At 35.7% G+C, this 11,007-nt stretch overlaps 1 protein-coding gene across 1 annotated transcript; it reads left to right on the top strand.

Moving 5' to 3' along the window:
* Positions 1-236: 236 nt before the first annotated feature.
* On the top strand, positions 237-10,095 carry LOC113231249 (pre-mRNA-splicing regulator female-lethal(2)D). The gene is made up of 5 exons (XM_026465481.1): positions 237-344; positions 474-697; positions 5,263-5,387; positions 8,208-8,535; positions 9,146-10,095. The coding sequence occupies exons 2-5, from the start codon at positions 511-513 to the stop codon at positions 9,400-9,402; spliced, it is 897 nt and encodes a 298-aa protein (XP_026321266.1). The 5' UTR covers positions 237-344; positions 474-510; the 3' UTR covers positions 9,403-10,095.
* Positions 10,096-11,007: the final 912 nt, after the last annotated feature.

Below are 11,007 nucleotides of genomic sequence, written 5' to 3'. Positions count from 1 at the left end.
ATCGATTAGAGGGCGTCCCTATTTTACTACAATACTACACATAACTATATGAAAGGTGTAAAAGGAACAAAAGAGTTGATAATGAACAAATTTCAAAGTGCAAGTGAGATATTGCATAAATTTATCAATGAATATCTATAGCACATTCCTCGCCGCCTCCGCGTCGCATCATACCCCACTACTATGACATTGTCTTTCCAAAGACTTAACCGTCTGTCTTGTATTTTTAGTTTGTGAGTTTGATGTCCTTGTAAAATAATTGTAATTTGTCAAAAATCAAGTGTTTAGATTATTTATCATTATTATTAGTGAAATACTAAAACTGTGCACAATATTTAACAACTGTAAGTATAGTACATCGAAGCTCCCAGAATCTGCTTGATGCGTCGTAACAGGGTTGATAAGGGCGGTCAAAGTAATCTGAATACAAATGAGTAAATGATTGAAAATTAATCGTGGGCCTTTTCTTGCAGTCGAGCAAGAGGTTGTTGAGGTTTCAGTGGGAGTGCAATGTCCGAGGAGACAGATCGGCACGGGGAGTCGGCGAGTGACGGAGCGGGCGGCGGCTCGAATGCCATTCGCGTGTTATTGACCCCACACCAGATTGACGCCGCCAACGCGGACTCGCTGCGGGCCGCGTGGAGAAACCAGGACTTGTACATTGACCACCTCGAATCATTGAACAAACAGTTGGAAGGTATTTACGAAAAGTTTCGGCTTGGTAGTGACTTGTGGTCGGTTCGGCCGTCTGTTTTCGTGCAAACGTTGCCATGTTACTCTATATATCGACAATGCTTTAACTAAAACTAGTGATACTGTTTTAATTTGGTTGAATATCCATGTGATGCAAAGTTGTTAGTTATAATGTGGTAAAAGGTGTATTTAGGTGTAATAAGGTAGATGGTCACAAGAAATCGGTGTGATGCTGTGTAAGAGCCGTGACAGTGGAGTGATCAGTGGAAGTGAAATGAAGGTGTCTGTGAACGCTCCAGTGCCCCAGGGGCTCAGTGCAGTGTCAGCCGCAGTGACTACTGCCTGTGTTGATGCTGAGTCACCGAGTTTTTATCTGCATGGAAAAGTAAATATTTCTTGTTTACTTGTGTTGCCATAATTGTAAGATTTGGTTTGTATTATTTGTTATTTAAAAAAATGTTGCTACTTTATTGATGGTGGAGATCTGAAAATTTATTCCAGTTATTATAGTAAATTTATTGCGATTAATTTATAGAATTCTCATAAGAAATTCGAATAACAAAAGCTTGCAACACTCTAGCCCTTTTCACATACATACACAGACACACACACACACACACACACACACACACACACACACACATACACACACACACACACTCAGTTTCATAAAAACCAACACAAAATTCTTGGACAATTCACTGATACAAGAACATATGACACGGTTGGTGTGTCATGTAGGAAATTCTACACTTCATATATTGGTAAATGGTCACAGCAACAATGGTGTGTGAAATGGACTGTTGACTGGAATGAAGCTTCCAAAGCAACATTGCAAAAGTATTATGCATAAATGAAATGTAAAATTGCACTTGACTGTCATCAGCTAAGTTTAAAAACCTCGTAACTCAGTATGTGGACAAAATCCCTTTTGTACTCTTTAAACGTAATATTGGGCAATTGAAGCTTTGAATGTAAGTTGTGCACCTTCTTAAGTTTTTTTTTAGTTATAAAATAAAGGTATAATCATAGATTATATATAGTAATTAAATTGTTTGTGCCTATTCAAAAGTTCACATGAATGGAGGTTACAAGGATTTTGAATTTAGCTGATGTGACATTGAAATCTTGCTAATCTCCACTTACACTCAAGTGAATTCAATTTCGTTTTTGCTTGTCAATGCATAGCTTATAAATTATAAATAAAAAATATTATTTCACAAGTATCTATTATAAATTTATAAGTTATTATACTTTTTTTCAAGATGGAATAAAATTACTTTTGCAGAGGAGATAAAATTCTGCAGAAACTTATGAAAGATGTGCTAATGATTAATAATTACACCATAGTCTTTGTTTTAATTTTGATTAATGGCGCACTGGTATTAAAATTAATTTTCAAAATACAGAGGCACAATCTTATTCTTCAAAGATATGTCTATTTTCATCACACACACAGTTTTGTACATATTATGGATTTAAATTTATATTCAAGTAAAACTAGGTCAGTATGTAAGCATAATTAACCAATAGTTAAATCAATGGGCAATGGCAAATAAGCTGGTTACCCTTTTGCGTATTGAACAGTCATTTTACTCTGTCTTGAAAAAAGAAAGTATGAATATAATGCTTTATATTACAATGTTGTAGTACTAATTTACAGAAAGCCCGTTTTTATTTTTTTAAATGTTATGATTATAATGAATCTTTTCCTTTATAATAACAACTCTTCTTCTGTTATCTGATGATACCAATAAGGCAATGGAAAATATTTCTTAGATAATAAAAATATTTAACATGAAAGACTTAAAACTATGTATGAAATAGTTAATTGTTGAAATTCCTTTCCCAAAGTTTTATTTATTTATATTGATTGATGCTGAAGACGACAATAATAAAACTAGTGTAATGTGAGAGTGTCTAGCAATTAATTTGTCACATGTTGGATTCTAATATCTATTCAATGCAATTCTAATAATTTCTCTAAACAAAAGTTTTTGATTTCAATATAATATGGCTTTTAAATAATGCCCAAAACTCAACTTTCAATTGTACGTTCATGAAAATCTTACAATATATTTCAGCATACCTAATTGTATCTTAGGTAATTTTGTACAGCAATTTCTGTTTTACATTTTAAACTAGGACAATGTAAAATTATACTTTTACACATTAATTATCAGGTATGTCAAGAAACAATATTACAGCCATGTCATATATTTCTTTACTCACATTACATTACCGAGTCTTTATGTAACAACTTTTATTATGTAATTTATGTATGATATCAAATATTGGAATATAGTAAACAGAACTAATATTAATATCATCTATTTTGTTATGCATTAACCCACATATGTTGAATTTGTTTACAAAGCCTAAATTAACAAAGGAATGAATGGCTTGGGCACAATGTATTTACACTGCTTAAAGATGACAATAATTAATGATTTATAATTAAAAATAATTTTATCTTGGGAAATAACCTGTGGTATAACGGTCTGTGAGGAATATTGTTGCTCCGTTTGTTTTACTTGACTGCTCAACAAGGAGGGTAACGTATTTTAAGTGTAAGGAAGACCTGTTTCTTTGGTTCACCTGTAATTGGTGACTTGAGACGTAATTAAAGTACCCAATGTTAATCCTTATTTAAAATATATTACAATATTTAAATGGATTTTATCTTTTAGTAACTTAAGTATTCAACAGTAAATTATATGACAGTAATAGGATTTTAGGGTTTGTTTTAACCGACTTCAACAACAGGAGGAGGTTTTCTATTTGATACCCCCAATGAACACTTACGCCATCTTAATTTTTGAACCTGTTGTTTTTATTTTGTTTTTGTTTGTTTATTATTTTTTTCACAAAATTCGGGGAGCGTAGATACTCCTAGACACATAATTGGAGCCACCTCGCATTCTTGACATAAAGAGCTAGATACCAAAATAGTGTTATCGTAGAAGACAAAGTTTTCCCCAGTTTTACAAATCCAAATTCCCAACAAGGACTTATGGAAAAGACATTTAGTATACTAGTTTCCAAATTGCATAATAGTTTTTGATCAATCAAACAAGTTGTTTAAGCTTAGGACACTTAATGCTGAAAAAGCATTGTGGCTGGAATTATGTAAATAAATATGTCTGTTTACAAAAATAACAGAAAATGACTAAAAAGTAAAGTTGGGAGTAATGTTCATTAGAGGTATCGAATTCGATTGTATTTTTTTATGTGTGTTTTACATGATTACTCTGACATTTGTGAACCGGTTTTTAATGATTCTTTTTTGTTGGAAAGAGGGCACCTCAGTGGTGTTCCCATTAAAATTTGATAAAAATATTCCACCTCTAAGAGCGGCAAATTAGGGGATGAATCCAGTTTATTGGATTTCACTCATTTTCTGTTACCAATTTCAATAAAACTTGGCAAATACATGTAATTCCACAAACTTTTGCAGTCAGTTTTTTTTAAAAAACGTTATAATTAATAATTTTCGGTCTATTGTACAACCTGTTTTTTTTTACTTTTAAACTTTGTTTAAAATTTTTTTGCCTGCTTGCAAATGTTCAGTGAGGTATCAAAAAAGGTATTGTTTTTGTAATATGTCAGTTATGTTTTGAAGAACTCTCTGCTCTGTTCCCTTTACATCCAGTTTAGATTAAATTGAAAAAATTAAATGCCTTTTAGTGCCTAATAAGGTGGTAGTCTCTTTTTAATGTATAATTAGGTTAGTAAATTGTCTTACAACACTTATAACAAATTTTTCCATACCTTTGTGCTCTTCTAGTACAGGAATACATTGTGAGTAAATAATATTGTAGAAAATTTGAAAACTGTTTATTCTGATCTGTACCTGGGGTGCTACCCTCGATCTCCGTCCGACATCCGTCCGAAACAATTACTGTCAAATAAGTAATATTCGACAAAATTAAAAGACAAGTATCCAGTATGAAGCTTCATTCGCATCACGCGTCTTTTCATTTGGCCAAGTATTGCTTATTTGGCAGTAATTGTTTCGGACGGAGATCGAGAGTAGACCCCCTGAACCAAAATATGTGGATGTGCCAAAAGCAACGTAATATTAGGTTCACATGATAGAGAATTCAGGACAGCCTAAATTCTCTTTATTTGAAATGAAAGTCAATACAAAGGAACAATACATAAGAAAATATGTTCCAGAGATTGCAAACACTGTCTTTGTCAAGGTATATAGGAAGGTACATAAATTGCCATGTTGTACATTTTCAAGTCTTCTTTTCATGTAAATATCACAAGGAAGTCTTAGTTAAGGTATTGTCGATTTTAGAATTTTACTTTGTATTGTATTTTTAAGTGTGTTCCTTGCAATTTGATGTATAAAAAAGAACGCTTTAATCATTTAAAAGCTACTAAAGCATAAGAAGTGAGATGCCTATTTATATTCCCTAGCTAGAGTTATATCACACATATTATTAAAGTCAGTTAAATTGTTACATTTGTTAATTTTTACTTTGGGAGTCAGTGTTACCTGAACTACGTTGGTAATAATGGATTACCCAATTTTAAATTAACGAATCGCCCATTTTACAGCTAATTTGGAAACGGCGAAAGAAGCAGAGGAGAAAACAAAACAGCAATATGCAGAGTCCCAACACAGAGAGAAGGTACTCGTTCGAAGACTTGCCGCCAAGGAGCAGGAGATACAAGATTACGTAGTAAGTAAAACACACTTAGGGTCGTATTCTAGAACTGTACGCAATGCTCAAGTCAGGACTTGAGTATGATTCAAAGCACTAGAAATCATACTCAAGTCCTTGCCATTAGGGTCGTATTTCCAGTGCTTGAAATCACACTCAAGTCTGCTCAAATACTGACTTGAGCATTGAATAGAGTTCTGGAATACGACCCTTAAAGTATCAAATCGCTTACATTATTTGATGTTTTGACACAAAAGAGAAAAAACAATGGAAGTGCCTTAAGCCTCGATTACCGAAACCGATGTCGCTAAAACTCACACATTCTTAATTTGAAACACTATAAAATCTTTATATTGATTGGTCGTAGTTTCAAATTTAAAAAGAAATAACAAATACTGGATTGTTAATATAGTTTACCTTTACCCTGTTGGCTATTATTACAAGTTACGATGTTCCGATATTATATTGAAAATTTCAATCAATGTGCTGCCATCTAGCGCTTAATTGCTGAACGATGACGAATTAAATCTTAATTTAATTCTCCAAAAAAAAGCGACTATATTGCAGGGTTATAAACTTTACTTTCGTTTCTTGTAACACAAATTATATCGATAAACAGAAAATTGAAAGTTTATCAAAAATATCACCACGGGTAATATTTTTGATTCATCTATCCTTTTTGCACTCCAAAACAGCAGAAAAAGGTATTTTGCTAGGATTTTAGAGAATTTGCACGAAAGAATGACATAACCATAGATATAGGAGAACAGGGGAGACATGTAATGACGTTATGTAAGATCGGGTACAGATGTCGCCACCTTTTAGCTTGTGTGCAATTCAAACTTTACGCTCTATTTTCTACTACCATAACTTAAACATTTTGATTAGGTAAGGCTTAAAACGTGAAAACGACGTAACACGATTTTAAAATTTAACAAAGTTAAACTTACAGTCACTTGAGTAAGAGTTATATTACAATATTTCAGTATTTTTTCAGCCTGGTCCAACCATTCACCATCAGGTGGCGTTTTAGTAAAAATGCTACTAGTATATAATAGCTAACTATTACACGTTAGATGGCGCTGAAACTCATTTTTCGTTACTCTAAGAACTCACGGAGCAGTTTTCACCCGCGTCTGCCGCGGGACCGCGGCATCTGTAGAGTGTAATAGTTAAGTATGTGAAATTAGTAGAACATTTCGCGGCGCGTTTTACGCCTGTAGTGGTGTAGTGGTTGCTCGCGGTTGCCGCGGCGGGGTACTAGTAGAACCGCGTAGGACGCGATCACCTGCGCGTTTGGCGGCCGTCGTCGCCCACGCACTTTGGCGGTCGGTTCAGGCGCAAGGTGGTGCAGGCGCGAGGTGAGTTATCTATTAACAGCGCGACTTGCGATTAACTCCCACTAACTTCGCGGTCCGTTCCGCAATCGCAACGGTTTCGTGCCCATACAAACTTGCAGGGTCGTGAGTATTGAAATAAAACCGCTATCTAGCAGCACCGGCGGGCGCGGATGGAAACCGCTCCGTGAATTGTTAACCTTATTAACCTTAAACTGACGCTACTCAACGAGGGATGTGGTCCTACCTAATCGATAGTTAGAAACCATGTGGCTGTTTTTAATATTAAAAACATAGTCCATTTTTCATACTATACCTACACTGGTACTGGTGTATTATTAAATTAATATATTAATATAAATTATTATTATTTTCTTAATAACGGTCACTAGGCTTGGGCCAGTGTCAGTTTTATAAGAATAATGTAAAAATTATGACGATCGTCGCCAGTGTCAGTTTTCCATTATACGTTAACCACGGGTTGGTGGAACTGTCACTGCCAAGAGTAAACTTGAACCCTCAACGAATTTAATAAATTAAATTATGTTGTTTTTTTTATGAAGGACTTATGTAATTTTCTATAATTGTTTCTAATTTATTTTGCATGCACATGTAAAATAAAGCTGATTTTATTTTATTTATTTTTGAAATGCATTTGCTATGGAAATTTAAACAAAGTCAGAAATAGTAATAAGAAAACCAATCTTCCGATTTTCCTGCAGCTTCTATCCAACCTTCATATAATTTAAACTCATTCGAAAATACGTTTAATCTACGACTATAATGGGATTTAAATATATCGAGATCTTAGGTTTTCGCGATTGTTACACATAGGAAATGACTATTTTTTATTATGTTTGTTTTCTCAAACAAATATACGCGACTTAGATTCGAAATAAAATGTTTAGAAATAATAATAAAATAAAAGAAATCAATTTAACGTGAATGCTTTTCGTTTCGATATTTTAGGGACTATAATTACAAAAATCATAGTAAGAAATTCAAACATTTCAGTAAAAAAATATTGTCGATAAACATCAGTCATCGTAAATGAACATCATTACATTTTTGAGTTCAAAAAATTTCTATGAAGACAAAAAGAAAACATTGAATAATAATAGAAATAGTGGCTAAAAATGCAAATAGCCGGTGTAATGGTATCTCACTGGTTTTAAAATTTTTATTTCACTCCAATTTTTACAAGGTGTATCGCTACAACTTGACATTTTCACATTTTACTAGAGATCTTTTATGTACAACGATCGCCTTATCACTATGGCGATGTTTGTAGGCGTGTAAATATGATCATTTTGATCATATCAAGGCGACACGAACCACGCCTCCATACCAAATCTCCCCTTTTTTTCTATATCTATGGACATAACCATAACAGATAGGTCTTTCAAGACCTATAGTTGGCACGCGTCAGACGCTAACTGACCACTTATACTGTATTTATTGTTCTTTTTCATAAAGCTATCCAATTTTCTCTCGATTCCAGAGCCAAATTACCGAACTGAAATCATCGCATGCGAGTCTCAACGGAAGACCCACACTTCTCGACCCAGCAGTCAACGTTCTCATACTCAGGTTGAAACAGGAATTGACGTCGACAAAAGCGAGACTAGAAGAAACACAAAACGAACTGTCGGCGTGGAAATTCACGCCAGACTCGAATACAGGGAAGAAGCTTATGGCCAAGTGCAGGTTGCTGCACCAAGAGAATGAGGATCTCGGACGGATGACGTCCAGCGGGCGGATAGCCAAGTTAGAAGGCGACTTAGCGCTGCAAAAAAGCTTTAGTGAAGAAGTTAAAAAATCACAATCAGGTTTGTCTATTCGCGCTCATTTGTGTATGTAAAGGTGGCGGTTCGGGTCGAGACAGAGACAGGAGACCAATACCGTTACTTGACTTTAGACTTTTGTATGACACTATGTCAGTTCGCGAGCTAGACCGAAACAGGCGACTGCGACGCGAAACAGTCTCAGCCGCGGACCAGTGGTGTCGCATTGAAATGATAAGACCTGCTGCATAACATATTTAATTCGCAGCTTGACTCATACAGGGATGAAAATTTGAAGTATAATATTATGTTAATATAAATAATATTGATAGCTGTATAGATTTCCTTATTTTTATTTGGTTATGAGTTTCCATTTCGTGGCAACCAAATTAGAGTGATTTACGGGAATCTATTGTTATCAGTCTGTAGACAATATAAATTAATGCTTACTGTGCAAAAAATGAAAAGTTGTACCCGTTTAAATAACAAAGTAATAACGTTAAATCCCTCTCCTGTGAAATTTGGTTTAGTGCAGATAGGCGCTTTTTACCAATTTGCACTATCCCCGACCGGTCTCCTGTCTCTGTCTCGGCGTGAACCGCCGCCTTTAGTCTTTGGCGGAATGAAATAGTAACACGAAAAGTCGCAATTGCAGAGTTGGACGAGGTCATCCAAGATCTGGACGAGGATGTGGAGGGCATGCAGGGCGCGGTGCTGTTCCTGCAGCAGGAGCTGCGCGCGTCTCACGCGACGGTGAACGGCAACCGGCCCGCCAGCCCCGACAAGCGGACGTACTCGGGCAGCGAGTGCAGCGACGCCCCCGTCGGCAAGAGGAGGCGCGCCTCCGTCCTCTCGCTCGACTACAACGAGGAGGAGGAGCCCCTCACCGTGACCAACGGCGACGCCGACTAGCCCAGGACCTCTGTGTTCTCGCTGCGAACACGGTACTTTAACAAGAACTAGTGCATTCTGTGAACCTCTCGTATCTATGTAGCCTTGCGGCCTCATTTCGTTGACTCGATTGAATCTTTTTGTGAGTGATCGTCTCATCTGTTGTCGAGGTGAAACTGGTCAGTGTCAACCATTTGTAACAATGATATGTGAATGCTTCATGTTTTAGCACATACTGAAGTGTATCCTATAAATCTATGTACTTTGACTAGAAGACGAAATATATAGACGACTACGTCATTTCGATTGACAATGAATTGGTGATGATTGTGTCTAACGTGAAAATGATATAAACATTGGTTAAACTATAGTTTGCGTTCATGCACATACAGTGGACCATGTGATCAGATTTTAATAGTGAATCGTTTTTGACATTGTTTTTATAATTATAATGAATACTGAAACAGACACTCAGTTGACAATTTTATAATTTATTGATGATAAGTGCATTAATTGTGATAATTAGGAAATCCAATGATATGTGAGCAATAACGATTGGCTTCTGTCGCCGCGTTGTTGAGTCAATCATAATAATATTTTATTGGCATTTATTTTATGGATGTGCCAGTTGACGGGGTGGCAAATGAACTCGAGTCTGTAGATACTGTAATAGCAATAATGTTTAACACCAAGCCTAATTCGAATATTTGCGACGTTTATATGAAATTTGTGAGTTTCTATGCGAAATGTTTCTATTTTAAAATTACAATGGATGTATATAAAGCTATGTTAATAAACATATATTACTGGCATCAATTGGCGACTTTTTATTCGCATTCACAAGTCACTCCTGAGTACATGTTAAATTTAAGTTTTCAGACGTAGTTTACTGTATATGGATATTGGAGTCATAAAAAATAACAATATACTGCTTACGTATTATTTCGATAACTTGACGGAATAAAATATAATAATATGGCACGGGCAGAAGTATATGCCGTTATTTTAACAGTAGGTAAGGGTATCAACATCTTATAATTTGTGTTTTTTACAATGTAAAATGGCGGAAGGTCTTGGATATTATTTGTTAAATTTTTTTTAAAGTAGCACGTACGAAAAATTCATTTTACACCGTGTTTGCTTATGTGGCTTTAAGGGTCAAGTCACACTGAAAGAACCGACGCGCGCAACGGCCGGAAGATCTAGCATGGTGCGTTTTTCCTTTCCTTACCTCAAACCATTGACGATACAGGGGATTTTCTTTTATTTTATACCAAATGACGATACGAAAAAATCGTGTGCATGTCACCCTGAGACATCAATCGACAAGTCCCATGTGCCTGTAATTCCAGCAGCACCCATCCAAACCGGAACCCAGTAATGCCCACATTACTGCTTTGCGGCAGAAATAGGTAAGGAGGCAGTACTTCCCAGGACGTACTCTTTCACAAGGCTCTACTGCTACTAATTTTTTTTATGCCGACGCGAGACGATCCATTACGTTGATAATTCCATGGCAAATGTTTTTTGTTATCCGTAATACCTAGAGTAAGGAATTAATGATAGGGACCAGCGTGCTGATTTTGATTCAAATCTGAAAATCCGACCGGGTAGTCTCGAAATCAG

This window comes from Hyposmocoma kahamanoa, unplaced genomic scaffold (assembly GCF_003589595.1).
Source record: "Hyposmocoma kahamanoa isolate Upper Pololo Valley unplaced genomic scaffold, ASM358959v1 65, whole genome shotgun sequence".
Lineage (NCBI taxonomy): Eukaryota > Metazoa > Arthropoda > Insecta > Lepidoptera > Cosmopterigidae > Hyposmocoma > Hyposmocoma kahamanoa.
The sequence above is the reverse complement of the archived record's forward strand: the minus strand, read 5'-3'. Positions and strand labels throughout refer to the sequence as shown.

Excerpts from the sequence above, each read along its gene's own strand:
- LOC113231249 (XM_026465481.1), top strand. The coding sequence starts at position 511 with ATGTCCGAGGAGACAGATCGGCACGGGGAGTCGGCGAGTGACGGAGCG. Across the intron at positions 5,388-8,207 it reads AGGAGATACAAGATTACGTA|AGCCAAATTACCGAACTGAA; the intron begins GTAAGTAAAACA and ends TCTCGATTCCAG. Across the intron at positions 8,536-9,145 it reads AGTTAAAAAATCACAATCAG|AGTTGGACGAGGTCATCCAA; the intron begins GTTTGTCTATTC and ends TCGCAATTGCAG.